General features: G+C 39.8%; 1 protein-coding gene across 1 annotated transcript in view; it reads left to right on the top strand.

Annotated features, from left to right (window-relative positions):
- The window catches only part of vwa8 (von Willebrand factor A domain containing 8), a 150,854-nt gene that overhangs the window by 96,499 nt on the left and 29,280 nt on the right, over positions 1-25,075 (top strand). The window contains exons 30-37 of the mRNA XM_085766068.1: positions 622-756; positions 3,300-3,364; positions 3,520-3,645; positions 4,253-4,362; positions 5,289-5,440; positions 6,441-6,645; positions 7,467-7,548; positions 8,878-9,082. Of these exons, the coding sequence (XP_085622194.1) occupies positions 622-756; positions 3,300-3,364; positions 3,520-3,645; positions 4,253-4,362; positions 5,289-5,440; positions 6,441-6,645; positions 7,467-7,548; positions 8,878-9,082 (1,080 nt within the window). The remainder of the gene's footprint in view (positions 1-621; positions 757-3,299; positions 3,365-3,519; positions 3,646-4,252; positions 4,363-5,288; positions 5,441-6,440; positions 6,646-7,466; positions 7,549-8,877; positions 9,083-25,075) is intronic.

Raw genomic sequence — 25,075 nt, 5'->3', positions numbered from 1 at the left:
TGATAATGATGATGAAATTCTTTATTCAGTCACATCACATAATAGCTACAAATATTAGCGACGAGGTAGTGACTGAAAAGGCTCAGGCAGAAGCATACAGGTAATGTTTATTAATACCTGTCCTACAGTACATACCAATCTGAACATGTTACTGCAAGATGTTTTGCAGCTCCAAGTCGACCGGGTGCAAACAAAAGTTATAAAATTAGGGATTAAAAATCTAAAGTAACAAAATGAAGACATACGAGATAAAGTTTTCGGACTTTTGTTTAATTTGTACATTGTAAAAACAAAATAAAAAGACCTTGATAAAAAAAAAGTGAGGTAAAGTCGACCAAACTAACATGGAAAAGAGGAATAATGACAACTGTCCAAGTCATTTTGTATAATAACAAACACACCCACAACTGTACCCATTGATAAAAGAGGAAGTAATGAATGGGAGCAGTGTTTCTGCGGCAACAGTAAAGGGAGCGTTCAAAAGTCAAAGTAAATGATCTAATTCATTCATTTCCTCTTCTCCATCCACAACAACAACAACAACAACAACACGCTGTGTCAAGCTGCTGTTCAGTCTTCATTCATAAAGTTTGTGTGTGTGTGTGTGTGTGTGTCTTCCAGAGTAACACGGTGCTGCACCTGGACCTGGTGACGGGCGCGGTGCGAAGGCTGCTGCTTTCTCCAGACTCGGAGCAGAGCAGCAGCAGCAGCAGCAACAAGTCGTCCAGCTGGTGGAGCAGCAGCAAGGACACGCAGGTCAGAGGAAACACTCAAGTCAAGACTCAGTAGAACAGACTCCTCTTCTTTATCACTTATTTTTATTGTTCCACAGCATAACGTTACAAAACATCTACAGGACTGTGCAAAAGTTTTTGCTATTAAACTTTTTATTTGAAGAAAAAAACGTACATGTACATCTCATCAAGTCTTATCATCGAAGCATATATAGAAAATAGGTTAAAAAAGAAAAGGGAAAAAAAGAAAAAGAAAATTCAAAATTCATTCATTACAAAAGCACCTACACTCTCTAACACAGCACTCCTCAACAGGTATCGGACTGATCAGAGGACTCTCAGGTGGTGCTGCATATTATGGATAATAATCTAAACATCTGAAGTGACTAAAACTTTTGCACAGCACTGTATTATAGCACACACACACACACACACACACACACACACACACACACACACACACACACACACACACATGCATTATGCACCTTTACACGTGTACTACTCAGTGAAACAAAATAAACCACCTCCAACTATCACCATCAGCTGACCAACTGTAATCATCATGAAAACTGAAATAAATAGAATCAAAGCAGAATCATTTATAGAAAAGAGAAAAGAAAAATTTAAATCAACAACCAAATACCTGAATTACACAAATCATTACATAAAATATCTATACGCAGACACACAAATCCATAAATAAAATGTGTAAGCTACGACGGAGTATTAGGGCCACATTGACAAATAAAAAAATCACAAACTTCGAAATTTACAACTTTATTCTCGTAATGTTATGACTTTTTTCTCGTAGGAAATGTATGACTTCATTATCGTAAATTTATAACTTTATTCTCGTAAATGTACGACTTTATTCTCGTGATGTTATGACTTTTTTCTCGTAGGAAATGTATGACTTTATTCTCGTAAATGTACAACTTTATTCTTGTAAATGTACGACTTTATTCTCGTAAATTTACGACTTTATTCTTGTAAATGTAGGACTTTATTCTCGTAAATTTACGACTTTATTCTTGTAAATGTACGACTTTATTCTCGTAATGTTATGACTATTTTCTCGCAGGAAATATACGACTTTATTCTCGTAAATGTACGACTTTATTCTCGTAATGTTATGACTTTTTTCTTGTAGGAAATGTACAACTTTATTCTCGTAAATGTACGACTTTATTCTCGTAAATTTACGACTTTATTCTCGTGATGTTATGACTTTTTTCTTGTAGGAAATATACGACTTTATTCGCGTAAATTTACGACTTTATTCTCGTAATGTTATGACTTTTTCTCGTAGGAAATGTACGACTTTATTCTCCTAAATTTACGACTTTTTTCTCGTAGGAAATGTACGACTTTTTTCTCATAGGAAATGTACGACTTTTTTCTCGTAGGAAATGTACGACTTTATTCTCCTAAATTTACGACTTTATTCTCGTAAATTTACGACTTTATTCTCGTAATGTTATGACTTTTTCTCGTAGGAAATGTACGACTTTATTCTCCTAAATTTACGACTTTATTCTTGTAAATGTACGACTTTATTCTCGTAATGTTATGACTTTTTCTCGTAGGAAACGTACAACTTTATTCTCGTAAATTTACGACTTTATTCTCGGAAATTTACGACTTTATTCTTGTAATGTTATGACTTTTTTCTCATAGGAAATGTACGACTTTATTCTCGGAAATGTACGACTTTATTCTCATAATGTTATGACTTTTTTCTCGTAGGAAATGTACAACTTTATTCTCGTAAATTTACGACTTTATTCTTGAAGTCTGTGTTTTTTTTTTCTCAATGTGGCCTTAAAGCAGATATCAGTGGCACGGCCGTTTCGGCTAATGCTGTGTTCAAGGCAGGCTTTTGAAACCGTAAGTTACAGCTTCAAGTCACAACTACGACTTGGTAGCGTTCCAGGTAACCCGTAGCTCGTGTTTTTACCGTCCTGTTGTCTGTGAAAGTTCCCTATAACGGCCACTCGTAACTTCCGACCCGTGAACTCGTACCAGATCGAACTGGTATGACTTCACAGGAAGGAAAAACACAAAGTACGAGTTTCCTTGAACGCACCATGAGTTAGCAGCCCCCGCCCTTGTCAGGCATCAATTGGTCCTCGTGCTACGTCACCACATTCACGCGCATCCCTTGGCTGCACACACAGCCCTTCATGCCGTTCTCTCCCCTCATTGGATAACACTTGTATCCCACAAGGAAAATTTTCTCCTCGGGTTACAGCAGAGCAGAGTGACGGAGAGACTCGTGTTTAGGCTGAAATACTTCATGTAAGTGATTGCTGACGGAAAATAGGACTATTTAGGACTTATATTAACAAAAACATTCCACTGATATCTGCTTTAATACTCCGTCGTAGTGAGCAAAGCATCAAGGGAAAAATAAAATTGCATAAGTTGTTCACATCAGAACTGAAGAGTTTGCGTCTGTTTGCAGATCCACTGTTGATGCGATGTGTTCACTAACCGTCTGTGTGTTTGTGTGTTTGTGTGTGTGTGTGTGTGTGTGTGTGTGTGTGTGTGTGTTTTCTGCAGGGTGGTCACAAGATGTGTCGTGACTTCTCTCATAAGAACTGGCTGCTGTTCTACAAGGAGAACGGGTGAGACTCTGTTCTTACGTGACGACCACGACCACGACCCTGACGGACCGCTGACCCTCACTCTCTGCTCTGTGTGTGTCTCTGTGTGTGTGTGTGTGTGTGTGTGGTTGTGTGTGTGTGTGTGTGTGTGTGTGTGTGTGTGTGTGTGTGTCCAGTAACCAGCTGGAGGTGCTGGACGTGCTGGAGGGCCGGGTTCACTCCATCTCGCTGCCCATCAACCTGAAGTCGGTGTTCCTGGTGGCCGAGGACCGCTGGCTGCTGCTGGAGAGTGAAACCAACAAGTAGGTCACCATGATGATGATGATGATGGTCCCTTGTTCCTGAACTTGAATTGAATTGCCGCTGGTCATAAAGGGAAAATTCAACATATATACAATTTAAAAAACATTTAAATTAGTGATAACCAGCTCTGTGAACATTAAAGGGATAGTAGCATTTTTTTAAAGTGGGGTTGTATGATCTACAAATAGCCCCTAAGTACTTTAATTGCAGTAGCAGACTCTCTGCACTCCTCCCGTTAGCAACGCCAGCTCATAATAGCCCTGCCCAGAGATTTACAACATACAGTGTTGTGAACAGACCCAAAGAAACGGCCTATTTTCGTGGCCTAAAAGAGGTTTTACCTGAAAAAAAATTCACAGTTCCATTGTTCACTATAATATAATTTTTTCCAGCCCCTCAAAGTGCAGGAAAAACACAGTTTTTATTTGGACCTAACCAACTGCTGATGAATGTGCAGAGTCCCGTTACAAATAAGCAAATAAAATGAAAAAATGAAATGAAACTCACTCATCATCTGACGTGTGTGTGTTTGTGTGTTGTGTTGTGTGTGTGTGTTATGTGTGTGTGTGTGTGTGTGTGTGTGTGTGTGTGTGTGTGACTCAACAGGAAGTTCCTGCTGACCAAGCCCATGCACATGGGGGCTGAAGACTCTGGAGTGTGTCAGCTCCACAGCGTCAGCGAGGAGCCGCTCAGCTCGGGACACGGAGCTGGATCAGGTACAAATACATCAATACGTTCACTATATAATATACATTATAAAACGGAAAAGGTGAAATCCGGCGATCTGATTGGTTGTTAACCGTGGTATAATGAGCATATACCACGGCTACTATTCTAAAGCCTTATCACAGCGTAGGCTATCACTCCACGTCAGGCACGTATGACTGGTATGAATGGAAGTTGTTGTCATGTATCCATGACAACGGACTGTCGCAGTCCGTAGCCAAAGACAGCTGATGTCTTTACGATGTTAAAAAATGTAGTAAAGTAGTGTAATTGACATGTTTAAGGTTTAAACTTTCACCTCCAGAGGGTTAACAATGGTAGAGGGGACTGAGCAGTGACAGAGGAAAAGACCAGATGCAGAGCTACTTGGAGCTAACGTCTGGAGAGGTGGGACTAGTTTTTCACAGTGAGGCTATTTTATTGGATAATATGTATTTCTGGTTGAATAAAACTACATGAAATTGATTGCGTATCCCTCTTTCATATTGTCATTATTGGAAACCGTTTTATAAAAGCAATATATCACTCCAGTACCACGGACTGGAGTGATATATTGCTTTTATTATATTTTAAACCACGGCAAATTAATGCAAAACCGCTGATGCACGTTGCCTTCAGGGACAGTTTTTCATCATCAGTCTCTGTATTTCCCTCTAAAACAACTCTGTGTGGTAACGTTGTGTTATTATCTCATAGCGTGGTTAATGTGCAGGTCACAACTTGTCCACCAGAGCGTTGTGGAGTTGTTGGATTGTGTATTTGATGAGTTTGATGAGGGAAACTAAAAAAAGTTTGCACAGAAGATTAAAGGTAACAAACCTACTCCTAAAACTAGAGGGATTCTGGTAATGGGCCAATTACCCAAAATGTTGAACTATCCCTTTATTAATTAACATTTTATTATTTCACTCCCCAGCTGAGGCGTGCGTCCCCCAGATGTTGTCATGTGAGCAGCTGCCCAACGAGAACCTCAGTGCCGCTCTGGACCAGAAGATCGTCTCTCCCAACCGGCTGCTGGCCGACACCGGCTGCTTCGCTCAGGTCGTCGTCGGCTTCCCCGACCTCATGGTGAGTCAGCACCCAAACACTGTGAAGACAATATACGTATATTAGATCACACAAAATATGGGATGTCATCATTTAAACATATTAAGCAACAGTAACTTTAAAATGTTATTTCCGACATACAGTAGCTGTTTACTACATGTCATAATATCTCTGTTCACATCAATTAGTTTAGAATGTATTTTCTTGTGCTTTTTGTTAAATTTTTTATTCTATTTATTCTATTCTATCATTTTAACTGTGAGACGGAGCGACACTGAATTTCATTGTACAGTACAGTGTGTGTATTAACAAATTAACTTGATTCATTCAGTTTGAAGCTACACTGCAAAAACTCAAAATCTTACCAAGAATATTTGTCTCATTTCTAGTCAAAACAAATCTCATTCTACCTAAAATAAGACTCATCACATTAAAAAGTAGCTTGTTTTTAGACACTTTTGACTTATTTCAAGTAGATTTTCATTTGAAATAAGTAGAAAAATCTGATAGTGGAGCAAGTTTTTCTTTCTTATTACAAGCACAAAAAAAAAACTTACTTTCACTGGCAGATTTTTCTACTTATTTCAAGTGAAAATTAATTTGAAACAAGTGAAAATGATCTGAAAACAAGTAAATTTTTAGGTGATGAGTCTTATTTTAAGTGGAAAGAGTTTAGTTTTGACTAGAAATAAGACAAATATTCTTGGAAAGATTTATCAAGCTCTTTTCTATTCCACCTTAAGGAGCAGCAAATTAAGGTGGACAGAGCACAATCAGAGACTACTTCAAGAAATGTATTGATGATAAATATCAACCAGAATTTGTTTTGCTGTTGTTTCAAATGTTGATCACCAGAACTTTTAGAGGTTTCTATCACAATCTTTTCAGAATAAAAGCTCTTTAAATCCCGAATTAAAGCTTTGCCACAAAAGATAATTCTCTCGTGCTTTTATTTTGTAGGTAAAATAAGTAAAGAGGAAGTGAATCTGCTGCTGCATTAACAGAGATGTGTCTCTTCCAGTCTCCTAACGAGGTGTACAGCTTTAAGAGAGCCGTCGACCTGTCGGAGATGAAGAGCAGCGACAGCGGAGCTCACAGCTTCCTGAGGGGGGGGCTGCGCTCCAGCCCGGCCAAGCAGCACAACTGTGTCGCCCTGCTCTCGGCCAATCAGGTGGTCCGAGCCCTCCCGCCCAGCAAGGTGCCCCTGAAGGAGGTCTACCCCAAAGGTCAGAGGCCACATCCAACTACACTGCAAAAACTCAAAATCTTATCAAGAATATTTGTCTTATTTCTTGTCAAAATGTCTCATTTCTAGTCAAAACTAATCTCTTTCCACTTTAAATAAGACTCATCACCTAAAAATTAACTTGTTTTTAGATAATTTTCACTTGTTTCAAACTAATTTTCACTTGAAATAAGTAGAAAAATCTGCCAGTGAAAGCAAGTTTTTTGTGCTTGTAATAAGAAAGAAAAACTTGCTCCTCTATCAGATTTTTCTACTTATTTCAAATGAAAATAGACTTGAAATAAGTAAAAAAGTGTCTAAAAACAAGCAACTTTATATGTGTAACTATGTACACTGCAAAAACTCAAAATCTTAACAAGAATATTTGTCTTATTTCTAGTCAAAACAAATCTCATTCTACTTAAAATAAGACTCATCACATTAAAAAGTAGCTTGTTTTTAGACACTTTTTACTTCTTTCAAGCAGATTTTCACTTCTGATAGTGGAGCAAGTTTTTCTTTCTTATTACAAGCACAAAAAACTTGCTTTCACTGGCAGATTTTTCTACTTATTTCAAGTGAAAATTAGTTTGAGACAAGTGAAAATGATCTAAAAACAAGTTATTTTTAGGTGATGAGTCTTATTTAAAGTGGAAAGAGATTAGTTTTGACTAGAAATGAGACATTTTGACAAGAAATAAGACAAATATTCTTGAAAAGATTTTGAGTTTTTGCAGTGTACTTGGCAGTTGTTTACAGCATAAAACTGAAACTGAACAGAGAACGGATTCAGACTGTTTCTGTTTCTTTCTTTTCTCTCAGACGTCACTCCTCCGATGACGGCCGCGTACCTGGAGGTGACGGACCTCAACTCCAAGAAAGTCAAATACATCCCCGTCCCCAGGTAAACATACTATATATTTGCTGTGGGCTCTGGCTTTGTTCAAGTGTTCTTTGTAAAGTCATTATTGGAGCGAAAATAGTCAAATATTTGTTTCATCTTTTGATATATGTGCCATTAAAAAGTAAATGACCTTTGCATTTGAGCTTTTATTTTGAAGGAGTCTCCATGATCTTTTTATTTTAATGATGTCAGCTTGGGCTTTTATTTTCAATAGCATCGGCCACAGTTTTCATAATTGTCAATCAATTCAAGAAGGTTAGGGTTTTATTTTGAAATTTTCAGATGAGTCAAATATGCACCTGGATCCAAAATACCGATGCAGAGGCACACACACACACACACACACACACACACACACACACACACACACACACACACAGAGCTCACCTATGTAACTGTAGCACCAGCTAGTGGTCACAGACGGCACTGCACTGACTGGATTATCTGGATTTTAAGGCGGCACAATCATTTTAGACTCATATTTCTCCTGTTATTGATCTCAAACTGCACAAAAAACAAACTTTTCTCCTCTTAAATATTCAGTAATCCACATTATTAGAGTGTAAATATTAAATATGTGTTTATATCTGCTCCTGTAGTTTCAGAAAAAGCGGTAGTAATTCATTTGTGCCTCTTTATGTCTGAGTGATAACATCATTTACTATTTGGATTAATATTATGACTGTTTTTTATTATATAATTGTATTAATTATAAAATATATTATTATTATTATTATTACTATTAATAATACATTAAATTATTATTATTATTATTACTATTAATAATACATTAAATTATTATTATTAGAATGAATAAATATAAATCATTAAAGTTTTTTTTTATAAATTATGAAATCTTAGGCTGAATTTACACAGTTTACAGTTGTTATTTATTTATTTACTTTATTACTTATGTACGACGGAGTATTAGAGCCACATTGACAAATAAAAAAATCACAAACTTCGAGAATAAAGTTGTAAATTTACGACTTTATTCTCGTAATGTTATGACTTTTTTCTCGAAGGAAACGTACGACTTTATTCTCGTAATGTTATGACTTTTTTCCCGTAGGAAATGTACAACTATTCTCGTAAATTTATGACTTTATTCTCGTAAATTTATGACTTTATTCTCGAAGACTGTTTTTTTTCTCTTTCTCAATGTGGCCCTTCTACTCCGTCGTACTTATGCCCAACACTTTTCATATTTTTCTACTTTTTTACCTTGTGTGCTTCTGTAACAACCATGTTTCCATGTGTGGGATGAATAAAACGTTGTATATTTTTGAAATCGGTGTTGATTTTCCTCTGTGTGTGTGTGTCTGTCAGGTCCATGAGTGTGTCGCCGTACACCAGCTGGTTGTCCAAGGTGTCGGAGAGCGACGTCCTATTGGCTCCGCTGGGCTCGGGGGGCGTGGTCACGGTGGACATGGGCGGCTACGTCCGGCTGTGGGAGACGGGACTGGACACGCTGCAGCGCTCGCTGATGGAGTGGAGGAACATGATCGGGACCGAGGACGGTCGACCTCTACAGGTAAAACACACACAAAACAACACTTAACCCTTCACCGGGCAAGTGACTGTTTTTGGACACTTCCGCACATGTTATATTTCCGCCCCGTGCTCCCCGGCAGTAAGAGCAAGAAATGAGAAATGAAATGAGTTTGATGAGGGAAACCAAGAAATCCCATAATGAGCCTCCGTCGCGTAGCTCTGAGCAGCTCACGGCTCTGCTCCGCCGTTCTAAAAATAGCTTGCACCAACAATTAAAGGTAACGAACCTACTGCTATGACTATAGGCAATGGGACAATTTACCAAAATGTTGAACTATCCCTTTAAGACGAACTTCCTCTTTTTTTAATGTTGTCTAAGGTTTTTATATAACCATTCAGTAATTCAGAGAGAATTTTAACTAATTTCAAGACATTTTGAAGCTATAAATAGTGAATATGAGTGACTTTATAATCGTATAAAATACGATATACATATTATATATACAAATTCCTATATACATATATATTATTATTATTATTACAATAATATTATAATAATTCCAATTTATAAGCCATACATGTTCTAAAACTTAATATTTTTTGCACTTTATGTGTTTTTCTTATATTTTCTATACATACACTTATTGGAATTTTTCTTTACCACAAACGGGCAAGGAACCAAAAATGGTCACTTCGTTGACCTTCAATTTCTACATGAAAATGAAAAATTTTGAAAAATGTCAAAATTGTAATTAAGTCTTGTTATGTCCTAGAATAACAATCTAAGGTTGGAATTTTGAGTGCCCTATAAAGGGTTAAAGAGTTACGCCAACATTTCTTTTTCTTCGTGTCTTGCCTCTCTCCCGAGTCCATGACCAGCAGATAGACACCATCCTTTCGACTGTGCGTGCAGTAACCATGGAGATAGAGCCGTATCGCCGTAATTAGCTTAGCTCAAACACTGGAAGTGTATGGGTAGTGTTAGCCTGCCTGTTGTTTTTGCTGCAAAAACACATGATTTCTCTATTGTCAGTGACTACTATGTTTTTATTTTATTATTTTATTTGACTATTTTTTATTCCTGTCTATATTCTGAATGTTTTTACAGAGGGGATTGTTGATATATCATTCATACAACATTTTATTCCTAAAAACAGGGCGAAATTTGATTTTTTTTTTTACGGCTGGTGAGTGATAAAAAGAGATATCCAAAATTCTCCGCTGTACAAACTTCTGACTCTAATATGTCAACAAAATAAAACAAGAATTTTGAAAGTAGCTTTATCCATTGTTCAGATTTCGGTTCTGGAAATGTATGCAAATTAGTGCATATTTCATCAGATATTGCCTCATTTACATATTTATAAACATAAAATCTGACAAAACTTGTAATACAAAAAATATTTTTCTTAAAGTGAGTGAGAAATTTAGGAAGTTTAATGGTGATATCTGTTATTTAATTTTTTTTATTGTCCACTTGAAGGGTCATGGATGTTGTTAAAATGCATTGCGAGTCCAGAAAATGGACTTTCATTCTGAAACTTGGGACATCTAGGGCTTAAAAATGTTGAAACCCACGTCAAAAGTGGTTTTCATGTTTAGTCAAGACCCAGCCTTATTATGTATCACACATATTTTGGGAGTAACTGACATCTAAATCATGACATTTTTTAGTGTTAGCAGTTGTTGGGGGAAAAAAACTGTAATTGCAGTGCAGTTTCCCCTCGTCACCACCGGGAGGCAGCGCTGCTTTAAGAAACACCAGCTGAGGACAGGAACTCCTGCAGCTGGATGTCACTAGTCTGCACACACACACACACACACACAGCAGAGAGAGAGAGTGTGTCTGTGTGTGTGTGTGTGTGTGTATTAGCTGCCGAAACATTCCTGGTTTTCTGCGACAGGAATCTTTCCAGGCCGAGGGTTTACGACCCGGCCGGTGGGTGTCGATGAATGGATGGACATTGTGCTGATGATGCAATAGGTGTGACCCCCTCAGTGGCGGGGTCAGAACATTTTGGACCTGCAACACTGAGACACTATTGTTAAGGTGCCCACATACACACACATACACACACATACACACACACACCCATACATAGAAGAGATGAATGAATTCCTTAGAGAGTAGTCACCCTCCACATGTTTCCAGCTGTATCTGTAGATCTGGAGTCTCAGAGATGAGGCCGATGCATCGAGTTCATCACTGTCTTCTGGATTTTAAAGCTCCAGGTTTCTGCATATTTCTGTTTCACTTGGTTTTGTAGGTTTTCCAGGTTTTGTGTTGTCTGTTAAAGCTCCAATATTTTATTATTTCCATGTGTTTTATAGGAATTCTTGATCCATAAGTCGATAAATTTGTAGTTTTAAAGCTCCATACAGTATAAAGGTAGATGTTTGTGTTAAAGCTCCTTCAAAATAAAGATAGATGTTTGTATTAAAGCTCCTTCAAAATAAAGGTAGATGTTTGTATTAAAGCTCCTTCAAAATAAAGGTAGATGTTTGTATTAAAGCTCCTTCAAAATAAAGGTAGATGTTTGTGTTAAAGCTCCATACAGTATAAAGGTAGATGTTTGTGTTAAAGCTCCTTCAAAATAAAGGTAGATGTTTGTGTTAAAGCTCCTTCAAAATAAAGGTAGATGTTTGTATTAAAGCTCCTTCAAAATAAAGGTAGATGTTTGTATTAAAGCTCCTTCAAAATAAAGGTAGATGTTTGTATTAAAGCTCCTTCAAAATAAAGGTAGATGTTTGTGTTAAAGCTCCTTCAAAATAAAGGTAGATGTTTGTATTAAAGCTCTTTCAAAATAAAGGTAGATGTTTGTATTAAAGCTCCTTCAAAATAAAGGTAGATGTTTGTATTAAAGCTCCATACAGTATAAAGGTAGATGTTTGTGTTAAAGCTCCATACAGTATAAAGGTAGATGTTTGTGTTAAAGCTCCATACAGTATAAAGGTAGATGTTTGTGTTAAAGCTCCATACAGTATAAAGGTAGATGTTTGTATTAAAGCTCCATACAGTATAAAGGTAGATGTTTGTATTAAAGCTCCATACAGTATAAAGGTAGATGTTTGTGTTAAAGCTCCATACAGTATAAAGGTAGATGTTTGTGTTAAAGCTCCATACAGTATAAAGGTAGATGTTTGTGTTAAAGCTCCATACAGTATAAAGGTAGATGTTTGTATTAAAGCTCCATACAGTATAAAGGTAGATGTTTGTGTTAAAGCTCCATACAGTATAAAGGTAGATGTCCATGTGTAGTGTGATTATAAAGCAGCTCTAGGTTCTATATTAATACTGTGAAAGTATCAAAGCCTCAGTCCACAGAGAAATGCACACAGCCTGTATTCAGAAACTGAGCCTTAAAACCAGCCGTCAGGACTTCCTGTCACTTTGTGATGTCACAACCGAGCAGTAGTTGAACTGCAGAGAAAAGAAGTAAAACTACACTGAGATGTTTTGGCTCTTAAAACTATAAATATACAGTATTTCTCATCATGATGGATCAGCTCTTCAGATAAAAACCAGGTTATACACACGGTGAAGTGTGTGTGTCCACCTCCACCTGCACACACACACACACACACACACACACACACACACACACACTGGCCCAGATTCCTCACCTTTAGGTCCAGTGTAGGTCAGACGGACACAGACGCTCCCTGTGCTCCGTGTTGGCTCACAGCAAACAGCACTGGCACCGCTGTAGTTAAACATACCTGCTGCTACAAGGCTCCTCTGTGTGTGTGTGTGTGTGTGTGTGTGTATGTGTGTGTGTGTGCTTCACTTTTTACACAACTGTTGACACGACACAGCTCACCTGTCTGCAGACCGAACACACGATGCGTCTCTCAGCACCTACGCTACTCTGCGTTATGAGGAAATAAAAGACACGACAGTTCATTAGCTGTGTGTGTGTGTGCATCAGCCTCATATTGCTCCATTACTTCATCAATCCACACACACACACACACAGTAGTCGAGTTGAGGGGGGATGGGGGGGGATGGCATCCCCCCTGAAATAAAAACGATCAAAATCATCCCCCCTGTAAAAATGCCATCCCCCCTCTCCATCCCCTTTTTACATTAAATGTTGGACATAACTATAATTATATTAAGGCTGTCGCCTGGCCTGGGCATTCCTGGCTCTAGCCCCGAACATTTCTTACATAGCCCAGGTCCAGGATGTTTTCTAGACGGAGTTAAACAGAAGCGCACATTAACTGAGAAGGTAGTTTTGTAATTTCCCGGTCACAGTGAATGCAACACAGGCACGACGCCACGACCAATCAGAGAGAAGTGTTGTAGAAGCGAGAATCCTCCTCCGTGTTTTATTGGTTAACAGCCAGGTAACCAAGGTGACAATCTGAACTCTAGCGATAGATAGCGTTCCGAGCGGTTCCGAATCACGGAAAAGGGGAGAAGTTTCTGCAATCGTGGTGACTCGCGCCAGCAGGGGCAGACCGCCGGTGGGTCAGTGGAGCGGCCCGGTCCGGTCCGGCGTGGTGCTGCAAGTGACCCACTGACGTTAGTGTGTTTACATTTTTCTAACGTCTATGAGCGCGAGGAGTGACTATTCTCGGTCAGAGTTTTGTTTTTGCTCTCCAGCCACAGCTCCACACTAGTTCTGAGTTCACTTTCATACACTTAGCCATTCTTGTCATTACAATGAAAGGAACCTTAGTCAGTAGGCCTAGGACTAAATGGGCTTTTTTAAATGTTTTATCTGAAGCAATGTTGTCTTTTCCCTTTATTTTCTCCTCAGAGTACACCAGAATGCCTTATTTATGTGTTAAAAATCAAAGAAAAATTCTGGGGGAGTGCCCCCAGACCCCCCCTACAGTGCTGTATAAAGATGGCAAATCAATTAAAGCCCAGCTGAGTTGGTACTAGTGGAGAAGCTCCATAATAATAATAATAATACTATATATTTATATATAATTTATAATTTTATAATAATAAATTATATAATATAATTTACATTAATTACACTACCCCCCCCCCCCCCCCCCCTTTTTTTTTTTTAATAAGGTGAAAAAAATTGACCATCCCCCCTGAATTTTTTTTACAACTCGACTACTGCACACACACACACACACACACACACACACACACACACACACACACACACAGCTCATATCCAGCAGGGCCCAGTTGTTCAAAAGTAACCCGATTGGATTTTGGATAATGGATCAGATCAAATCTTGAAAATGGGGTTGTTTCAAAACCCAAAAACAGATTCTGGATCAAACCCTCAGTTTGTGTTGTTCAAAACTTTTTAGTAGCATCGGGAAAACAGGATTATTCTGATCCCAGCAGTTGGATTGGTGGATTCGGGAACAAAATGTGATTAAATTCAGATCAGATCAGATCAGATGAACTTTATTGTCCCCAAAAGAGGAAATTCGTCTTGGGCAAAAGTGCACCATGTAGCAACAAGACATATAAGCAGCAATAAGCAGTGACAGACATACATACAATGGACATAAGTACAACGACAGACATGCAGGCAATAGACATAAGTACTAAGACAGACTTACAAACGATAGACATGTGTACAGTGACAGACATACAGGCATGGACGTACAGACGAAGCAGCATTGCAGAGCATCAAAACCCTATCAGTCGGCATTATCAGTTCTAAAAGAGAGGTTAGATAGATAGATACTTATACACTGCAAAAACTCAAAATCTTACCAAGAATATTTGTCTCATTTCTAGCCAAAATAAATCAAATTATACTTAAAATAAGACTCATCACATTAAAAAGCAGCTTGTTTTTAGACACTTTTTACTTTTTTCAAGCAAATTTTCCACTTGAAATAAGTAGAAAAATCTGACAGTGGAGCAAGTTTTTCTTTCTTATTACAAGCACAAAAAACTTCCTTTCACTGGCAGATTTTTCTACTTATTTCAAGTGAAAATTAGTTTGAAACAAGTTAAAATGATCTGAAAACAAGTTCATTTTTAGGTGACGAGACTTATTTAAAGTGGAAAGAGATTAGTTTTGACTAGAAATGAGACATTTTGACAAGAAATAAGACAAATATTCTTGGAAGAGTTTTTGTCCCGCATGATGTCATCGCTTTAGCCGCTGATGCATCTGTCAATCAACCTGAGACTTAATCTGACAATAATGTTGTCGTTTGCACACACACACACACACACACACACACACACACACACACACACACACACACACACACACACACACCCCTCCCTCCCCCAGCTTATCAGTCAGACTCACATGCTGCACGTATTCACACGCTGACTCCAAACTGTCAGGCATGCACTTAATACCGACACACACACACACACACACACCCACACACACACACACAGTCTTAAATCACTCTGTCTCTGGGCGTCTAAAGGGAGAATCAGAAATTTATGAGGTCATTAATCGTACAAGACGCAGCATGGAGCGCAGATGAGAGGGAGAGAGAAAGAGAGAGGGAGAGGAGGAGGAGATGTCGATTCCCACAGTCATAAAAAATAAAAGTTTCCTCAGCTGGCAGCTACACACACACACACACACACACACACACACACACACACACACACTTACCATACTTACCATACTTCACAACTAAATGAGACATTTACACCTTTTTTTTTTTATGTGTAGAGAAGTTTATACATCCAGAGAAAGTTTTTATTTTTCCTTCCCTACAATACAAAGTTGTTTTTCTGACACTTCCTGGATTATGTGTCACATAGTTTCCAGCTTTAATATTTGAAAGAAATACTGTAGTGTTTTTGTCCACGGTCCTCAGCCGTCACTTAAAGAGATAGTTCAACATTTTGGCAGATTGTCCCCATTGCCATAACCCCTATAGTCATAGCAGTAGGTTTGTTACCTTTAATTGTCGGTGCAAGCTGTTTTTAGAACGGCGGAGCAGAGCGGCGAGCTGCTCAGAGCTACGCTACGGAGGCTCATTATGGGATTTCTTTTTCTATTTAAATTCATGTAAAACCACTGATGCACGTTATTGTTTTTCATCAACAGTCTCTGCATTTCCCTCTAAAACAACTCTGTCTGGTAACGTTGTGTTATTATCTCATAGCGTGGTGAATGTGCAGCTCACAACTTGTCCACCAGAACGTTGTGGAGTTGTTGGATTGTGTATTTGATGAGTTTGATGATGAGAGAAACCAAGAAATCCCATGAGCCTCCGTAGCGTAGCTCTGAGCAGCTCACGGCTCTGCTCCGCCATTCTAAAAATAGCTTGCACACTGCAAAAACTCCAAATCTTTCCAGGAATATTTGTCTTATTTCTTGTCAAAATGTCTCATTTCTAGTCAAAACTAATCTCTTTCCACTTAAAATAAGACTCATCACCTAAAAATTAACTTGTTTTTAGATCATTTTCACTTGTTTCAAACAAATTTTCACTTGAAATAAGTAGAAAAATCTGCCAGTGAAAGCAGGTTTTTTGTGCTTGTAATAAGAAAGTGAAAATTTGCTTGAAAGAAGTAAAAAAATGTCTAAAAACAAGCTACTCTTAATGTGATGAGTCTTATTTTAAGTAGAATGAGATTGTTTCGACTAGAAATAAGACAAATGTTCTTGGTAAGAGTTTGAGTTTTTGCAGTGCACCGACAATTAAAGGTAACAAACCTACTGCTATGACTATAGGGATTATGGCAATGGGCCAGTTTGCCAAAATGTTGAACTATCCCTTTAAGACGAAGGCTTGTATATGTTATTTTACTGAAAAGTGTCAAATACTGTAAATCCTCACAGGTTCAAGTCAGTGTGGAACATTGATTAGTTGTTTCTATCAAAGCGACTGTGAGTTGTTCTGCTGTCTGATAAACGTCATGTTAGTGAGCAACACTGATCGTCCTCCTGTTTGGATCCCTGCTGGGCCTCAGTAACATGACACACACACACACACACACACACACATGACTCATGCCTCTTCCAGTACAGCGACTGGCCTGAGTACAGAGTGGACACATGCTCTAAAGCCTCACTCCTCATTTTTCTGAACCTAAAAGTGGCTCATTAGTCACAGCTTCTCCGACTGACTGACTGAGTGAGTCAGGGGTGTAGTCCACAGTATATATACTCAGTATACTCACTGAAAATGCATAAATACTTCAGTATACCCAGTACAACAAAACTATCTAACTAAAGTAAATATCAATGGTTCTCAAAGTGGGAGGGTTTTGACAGGGTTCAAGGGGGTCCCCCAACTTTTTCTTGAAATTTTACCACTTTTTCTAGAATTTTTTTGAGAAATTTTACCAGTTTCTTCTCAATTTTTCTCTTCTCCTTTTTACTATTCTTTTTAAAAGAAAATGTACCCCTTTGTATTACTGCCCCCCCCCCCCTTTTTAATTTTACCACTTTTTCTGAGAAATTATACCAGTTTCTTCTCAATTTTTCTCTTCTCCTTTTTACTATTTTTTTTATTAAAGAAAATTTACCCTTTGTATTATTGTCCCCCCCCCTTTTTTTAATTTTACCACTTTTTCTGAGAAATTTTCCCAGTTTCTTCTCAATTTTTCTCTTCTACTTTTTACTATTCTTTTTAAAAGAAAATTTACCCCTTTGTATTACTGTCCCCCCCCTCCTCCCCTTTTTTTTTTTTTTTTTTGAAATTTTACCACTTTTTCTGAGAAATTTTACCAGATTTTTCAAAAAAGAAATTGCTAAATTTTAACACTTTTTTACTAAAGATTTTTAAACTTTTTTGTTTATTTTTGTGAGATTTTTTGTGAGAAATTGTACCACTTTTTTTTCCCAGAAATTTCTCTATAATCTTTCAAAAATGCACACCTAATTTAAACGTACATTGATTGTTTGTGTATTTCTGGTGTTTGCTTCAAATTGTTGCCCAATGGGGGTCCAACCGTGGTCTAATTTGTGTCAATTTTTGGTCCTTGATATAAAAAGGTTTGAGAACCACCGGTCTATGTGATACAAGTATGTACAGTTTACCCACTACAAAACATTAGACTACACTACTGGAGTGTGTGTGTGTGTGTGTGTGAGTGTGTGTGTTCGCAGCACAAACACACACACTCACACACACACTCACTCACTCACTCATCAGCTCTGAATGTTTTCATCTAAACTGAGTGTGATGACGAGGGCGAGCAGATTGGCGGGAAACAGGCGTCCTGATAGCTGCACTTCCTGTCTGATGGAGATATCAGATATCAGCTGTGATGAGGGGGGAGGGGTGTGTGTGTGTGTGTGTGTGTGTGTGTGTGTGTGTGTGTGTGTTTACTGGGCGATGATGTAATCACATTCATAAACACTCAGTCAGTCAGTCGGTGTGATTGGTCTCAGCAGCTTCCTGTAGCAAGCATCAGGTGCACGACGTCCTCGTCATGTCCATATATGGAGGTGGCTCAGGTTCTGTTGCCGTGGCGCTGGTGGTCGTGGTGATGGTGGTGATGGTGCGTGACTCACATGCACAGACACACGTGTAGGAGTGTGTGAGTGTGTAATGGGAGAAGGAGGCGACCTCTGACCTCTGACCTCCCTCTGATCACTGTTACAGAGAGGACGGTTGACAGGTTAAAGGGACAGTTCAACATTTAGTCAGATCCTCCTCTCACCATAATCCCTATAGTCATTAGCAGCAGTAGGTTCGTTACCTTTAATTGTCGGTGCAAGCTGTTTTTAGAACGGCGGAGCAGAGCCGTGAGCTGCTCAGAGCTACGCTACGGAGGCTCATTATGGGATTTCTTGGTTTCCCTCATCAAACTAATCAAATACACAATCCAACAACTCCACAACGCTCTGGTGGACAAGTTGTGACCTGCACATTCACCACGCTATGAGATAATCATGTATAATTATGTAACATTACGACACATGAAGTAAATACTCTGAACTACAGTAACCCTTTAATTTAATTACGTGACAATGTCAAGAAACAGCCAAGAAATAACAATTTAATTGCGTCATAATGTCTAGAAATAGCCTATAGAAAAAATGGTCAATTTCGTAGTAATGTCGAGAAATGTCGCCAAGAAATAACGATTGATTGCATAAAAAAAGCCCAGAAATAACGGTAAATTTTAAGGACTTGGTGGAGAACAATTCTGGCTTTCCCAAAAAAAGCATCTGTAATCTTTTTGCCTTTTTGAAAAACATGATGTTTTTTTTAAGACGTTAGTTTAGGCGGCAGCTCTTTGTTGTTAAGGCGGCCGCCTTAACAGGAAAGCGCTGCGGGAAACCCTGTATTTCTTGACATTATCACATAATTAACGGCCTGTAAATGAAACAGTTACCGGAAGTACTTTCTCTTTTGAAATCCCTCCTCCCAGCAGCCGTGTCTGGAATGTAGTTCCGGCTGTATTTCCCTCTAAAACAACTCTGTCTGGTAACGTTGTGTTATTATCTCATAGCGTGGTGAATGTGCAGCTCACAACTTGTCCACCAGAGCGTTGTGGAGTTGTTGGATTGTGTATTTGATGAGTTTGATGAGGGAAACCAAGAAATCCCATAATGAGCCTCCGTAGCGTAGCTCTGAGCAGCTCGCGGCTCTGCTCCGCCGTTCTAGAAACAACTTGCACCGATAATTAAAGGTAACAAACCTACTGCTATGACTATAGGGATTATTATGGTGAGAGGAGAATCTGACTAATAAATGTTGAACTGTCCCTTTAACATCACCCGCTTTACAGACACACACACACCTCTCTCTCGTCTCCACGGTGACTGTCCTGTGTGGAACGGCCTGTAAAGATTTTTCCCATGCACATCTGTAGCGTCATGTCAGCAGCCAACACAGCTGGACTTTAGATGATGTGATCAAGCTGCGGCTGCATATCAGTGTGTGTGTGTGTGTGTGTGTGTGTGTGTGTTAGTGTGTGTGTGTGTGTGTGTGTGTGTGTGTGTGTATATGTGACAGAGAGAGAGAGAGAGAGAGAGAGAGATCCAGCAGGCTGTATTTTTCCAAGAACCTGAGTGATGTTGCATTTTTTCTTATAGCAACATGTCAGCCTTTACTATTTTTCAAAATAAAAGCGCGTAAAAACAAAATAAAGTTGTTTTTTCAATATGACCCTTCAATCTGGTTGTAGAAGAATCACAACCAAGATTTGTAACGGTGCCTTATGCACCTTTTTCCGAATGTCAAAACACATAAGCCGGTTTTGCTCTTCCGGTGGAATTTTATGTTTCGTTTCCATGGTTTCGGTAGTGGCAGTAAATGCATGGATTTTTTTTTTTTCCAATGAAAATCTGTAAATAATAATTGAGAAAAGGCACGTAAATGATGATTAAAGTTGACTTGCAACCCTCTGAAGATGAGCGTTGCTTCGGTGCAAAACATGAAATATCTCCTGAACCGTTCATGATAGAGACGAGCTGTAAACTGCATCTGAATCGCGGGATTCTCCGCTTTCCGATGGTCATTGAATGGTGCCTCTATGACAGAAGGGACGGGTACAGAAACAGATGCTAAACCGAGTAGCATCGACGCTAACAGAGCGTAGCATCGATGCTAAACCGAACGTAGCAGCGATGTTAAACCGAACGTAGCAACAATGCTAAACCGAACGTAGCATCGATGCTAAACCGAACGTAGCAACGATGCTAAACCGAACGTAGCATCAATGCTAAACCGAACGTAGCATCAATGCTAAACCGAACGTAGCATCAATGCTAAACCGAACGTAGCAACAATGCTAAACCGAACGTAGCATCGACACAACGCTTGCACATGTTTTACAAAGCATCAACAAAACTTGACAACTTGTGAACCGTTTATGATAGAGACGAGCTGTAAAAAGCATCTGAATTGTGAGATTTTCTGCTTTCCGAGGGTCATTGAATAGTGCATCTATGACAACAAGGGACCGTATAGGGTGATACATATTATGATTATTATTATCCATAAGCACCTTGTGTGTACAGTACAAATGAACCCTGACTTGATTTGTTGTAGTTAAATGAACACATCTCTCTCTGACAGTTTCAGAACAACTGAACATTGTTATTGAATTCTTTAACACATCATTTATTTATTTATGGTGTGAGATTAGATTGAGCCATTTCCACAGAGTGTGTGAGCCAAGATGGAGATCCCACATCTGTGATATCTAATCTAATATCAGTCAGACTAATTAATATGTGTTGAAGCTTGTTTTTCTCAGTTAGAGTTTGAAATATTTAGTCGTATCTGTGTTTTTATTCTCTAATGACGGTGGTTTAGATGTGAGTAAAGTTCATTTAACAGTTTGGATTCAAGTGGTTCTGCCTGGACTCATTTCTTCTGCCACAGCTGAGTTCCTAACATGTTTGTGTTGAGTGATACGGAGCTGTCCAAACCCATTATTATCATTATGGGCTATCTCCACCACATCAGTGAGTGTGTGTGTGTGTGTGTGTGTGAGTGTCAGTGTTTGGACTGACGCAGTGTAAAGAGCTGCACACAGACAGCAGCAGTGAACTGTGCATGGTGTAAAACCAGGTTCTGCTTCATCTGCAGGAATATCAAATACCAGACGTTTGTTGGGTCTTGTACCAAACAAGAGTTTTTCTTTTTTTTATTTCATCATCGTTGCAGGAGCCGAGGTGAAGAAGGAGTCAAGTCAAGTTTAGTTTATTTGTCCCAACTTGGGCAATTTGGTTGCAGTCTAGGAGGAACTGTAGTAGTATGTGGTGGTTTAGACTCTCACTGTGATTCACTGCAGTCTCAAAGCTTTAGAAATGGCTTCGTAACACTCTCCAGACTCATAGATGTCAATGATTTTGTTTTTGTTAAACTCTACTTTACACACACACACACATTATGTTTACTTATCTTTGTCTAATACTAAAATTTGTTTGACGATCTTGAAGGGATACGCCAACATTATTTTTTCTTTTTCGTGTCTTGCTCCACTCCCGAGTCCATGACCAGCAGATAGACACCATCCTTTCGACTGTGCGTGCAGTAACCATGGAGATAGAGCCGTATCGCCCGTAATTAGCTTAGCTCAAACGCTGGAAGTGTATGGGTAGTGTTAGCCTGCCTCCACCTAAAGTCGCTAATTAGCTTAGCTCAAACGCTGGAAGTGTATGGGTAGTGTTAGCCTGCCTCCACCTAAAGTCACTAATTAGCTTAGCTCAAACACTGGAAGTGTATGGGTAGTGTTAGCCTGCCTCCACCTAAAGTCATCAGAGCAACTCTAAACGGAAACCGGCGGGCCGATCTTCGTCTCAGAGCTGACAAAACTCTCCGGTAAGGCATCTTGAGCGGTCAAATGCCGCTTACGGGACGAGATCGGTCAAAACAGAGGGTTCAAGCAAAGACGGTTTATTTTGGTTCAAGCTAGCTACAAATTCTATCGTCATGGTTTTCTGTATGTAAAGGGCAACGGGTGTTTTATTTTGTTAAAGTAACCGGAAGTGCGTTGGTCACAACGGCCAGCTTGAGTAGCGCCGAATTCGTCCGAACAAAATTGTAAACAGCTGGTATTTAGACAAATTAACAACACACTGCTGATCTAAACGGCTACTTTCTCACCTAAACATGTTTGAAATGTTGATAAAGTGATATATTTACAGAGTTTAGAGCTAAAATGAAATCAGCTTCTGACTGCTGATTTCGGCTCGGGTAGGAGGCAGGCTAACACTGTCACTACCCGATTTGCAACGCTACCCGATTTGCAACGCTACCCGATTTCTGACAAAACAGGTCTGCGCATGCGCAGACTGGCCGCCATCTTGGACAGCTGCCTACGGCAACTCCACTTGGACAAACTTCATTTGAGCACTGCCTGATTTGCGTACAATCGCAAGTCTGCTTAAAATACGGTAAATGATTTTAAAAAAAACAAAAAAACCCGCGGACGTCCGTCATAAGACAGCCGCGGCAGACTCGTTTATTCAGTGAGTGTTGTGGTAGTTGTGATTGTTTGTGGTTGTCATGGTGATGAGGCCGGCGAGAAAAGACGAGAGTAAACACTAAAAGTCCGCCTCTGTTCCTGCTTTCTGAGCATAAAGATCCATACCACCACAACCAACCCTCAGTTTACATTACTAATAAAGTATTTTTTTTTTTTAATAAAAAGATAAACCGTCTCTGGCGACGCACACAGGGCAGTGATCCTAAGTCAATTCAACTAAGTTTGTCCAAGTGGCGTTGCCGTACGTGGCTGTCACAAATCGGGTAGCGTTGCAAATCGGGTAGTGACAAACACTACCTATACACTTCCAGCGTTTGAGCTAAGCTAATTAGCGACTTTAGGTGGAGGCAGGCTAACACTACCCATACACTTCCAGTGTTTGAGCTAAGCTAATTATGGGCGATACGGCTCTATGTCCCTCGTTACTGCACGCACAGTCGAAAGGATGGTGTCTATCTGCTGGTCATGGACTCGGGAGTGAGGCAAGACATGGAAAAAAATCACTTTAAATTTCATTAAAAATATGCTATAACGTACGAAAATCCAGAGGGGGACAGATACTTTTTCACGGCTCTGTAGATTTATAAACTCACTGTTTATTGACCAGAGTGATGATGAAACGTATTGTGTCCATTCATAAAGTGGCTCCAGTGTGTGAGAATTATCTTGTCACTATAATCTGACCTGGAGTCTGTCATCGTGACCTTCATCCTAATCTGCACTAAATACAGAGAGAGCTGAGCCAGCAGCTCCGTGTGTGTGTGTGTGTGTGTCCGTTTGAGGTGTGGACCTGCTGCTCCTTCTTGATAAGTCTCTCAGTGTAACGGCTCAGACCGGACCTCCTCCTCTCCTCTCCTCTCCTCTCCTCCCCTCTCCTCTCCTCTTCTCTCCTCTCCTCTCCTCTCCTCTCCTCTCCTCCCCTCTCCTCTCCTCTCCTCTCCTCTCCTCTCCTCTCCTCTCCTCTCCTCTCCTTTCCTCTCCTCTCCTCTCCTCTCCTCTCCTCTCCTCTCCTCTCCTCTCCTCTCCTCTCCTCTCCTCTCCTCTCCTTCTCTCTCCTCCTCTCCTCTCCTCTCCTCCCCTATACTCCTCTCTCCTCTTCTCCTCTCCCCTCCCCTCCTCTCCTCTCCTCCCCTCTCCTCCCCTCTCCTCTCCTCTTCTCTCCTCTCCTCTCCTCTCCTCTCCTTTCCTCTCCTCTCCTCTCCTCTCCTCTCCTTCTCTCTCCTCCTCTCCTCTCCTCTCCTCCCCTATACTCCTCTCTCCTCTTCTCCTCTTCTCCTCTCCCCTCCCCTCCTCTCCTCTCCTCTCCTCTCCTCTCCTCTCCTCTCCTCTCCTCTCCTCCTCTCTCCTCCTCTCCTCTCCTCTCCTCTCCTCCTCTCTCCTCCTCTCCTCTTCTCCTCTCCTCTCCTCTCCTCTCCTCCTCTCTCCTCCTCTCCTCTTCTCCTCTCCTCTCCTCCTCTCTCCTCCTCTCCTCTTCTCTCCTCTCCTCTCCTCTCCTCTCCTCCCTCGACCCAGAAACACAGAGTCAGCTGCCTGTTCTCACACTCACACAACACAAAGAGGAGGAAGTTTTAACAAATAAATGAATTTTTCACATATTATAGAAAAAACAGAAGGAGCACTGTGGGTTTCCCAAAATAATCAATATAAAGGAAAAAAGGAGGTTCAAGTCCAACCAGGAATGGATCTAGTTGTAACCTGCACATTCACCACGCTATGAGATAATAACACAACGTTACCACACAGAGTTGTTTTAGAGGGAAATTCATGCAAAACCGCTGATGTGCGTTGCCTTCAGGGACAGTTTTTCATCAAGCAGTCTCTGTATGCCCAAGGACACACCGTAGTGTCGACACCTTACCCACCTTGCTCCTGATGGGTCATGGTTAGCTCCTTGCATGGCAGCTTCCGCCATCAGTGTGTGAATGTGTGTGTGATGTAAAAAGCGCTTTGGGTATTGTTGCAGGTATAGCAAAGCGCTATATGAATACAGACCATTTACCATTTACCAACACTTCATAAAGAAATGTAAACATGAACCGTTATCAGTTGTATTTATTATAAGAAGTGTAGTGGCACTCCGTTCTCATTTCTTTTTGTTGTACCACTTGTTTAAGTCAGTCCACCAACACCATTTTGTTACGCGAGCGACGAGACATGACGACTTTCCTTTGG

This window comes from Trachurus japonicus, chromosome 21 (assembly GCF_045865225.1).
Source record: "Trachurus japonicus isolate A0001 chromosome 21, Traja_1.0".
Taxonomy (NCBI): Eukaryota; Metazoa; Chordata; class Actinopteri; order Carangiformes; family Carangidae; genus Trachurus; species Trachurus japonicus.
The sequence above is the reverse complement of the archived record's forward strand: the minus strand, read 5'-3'. Positions and strand labels throughout refer to the sequence as shown.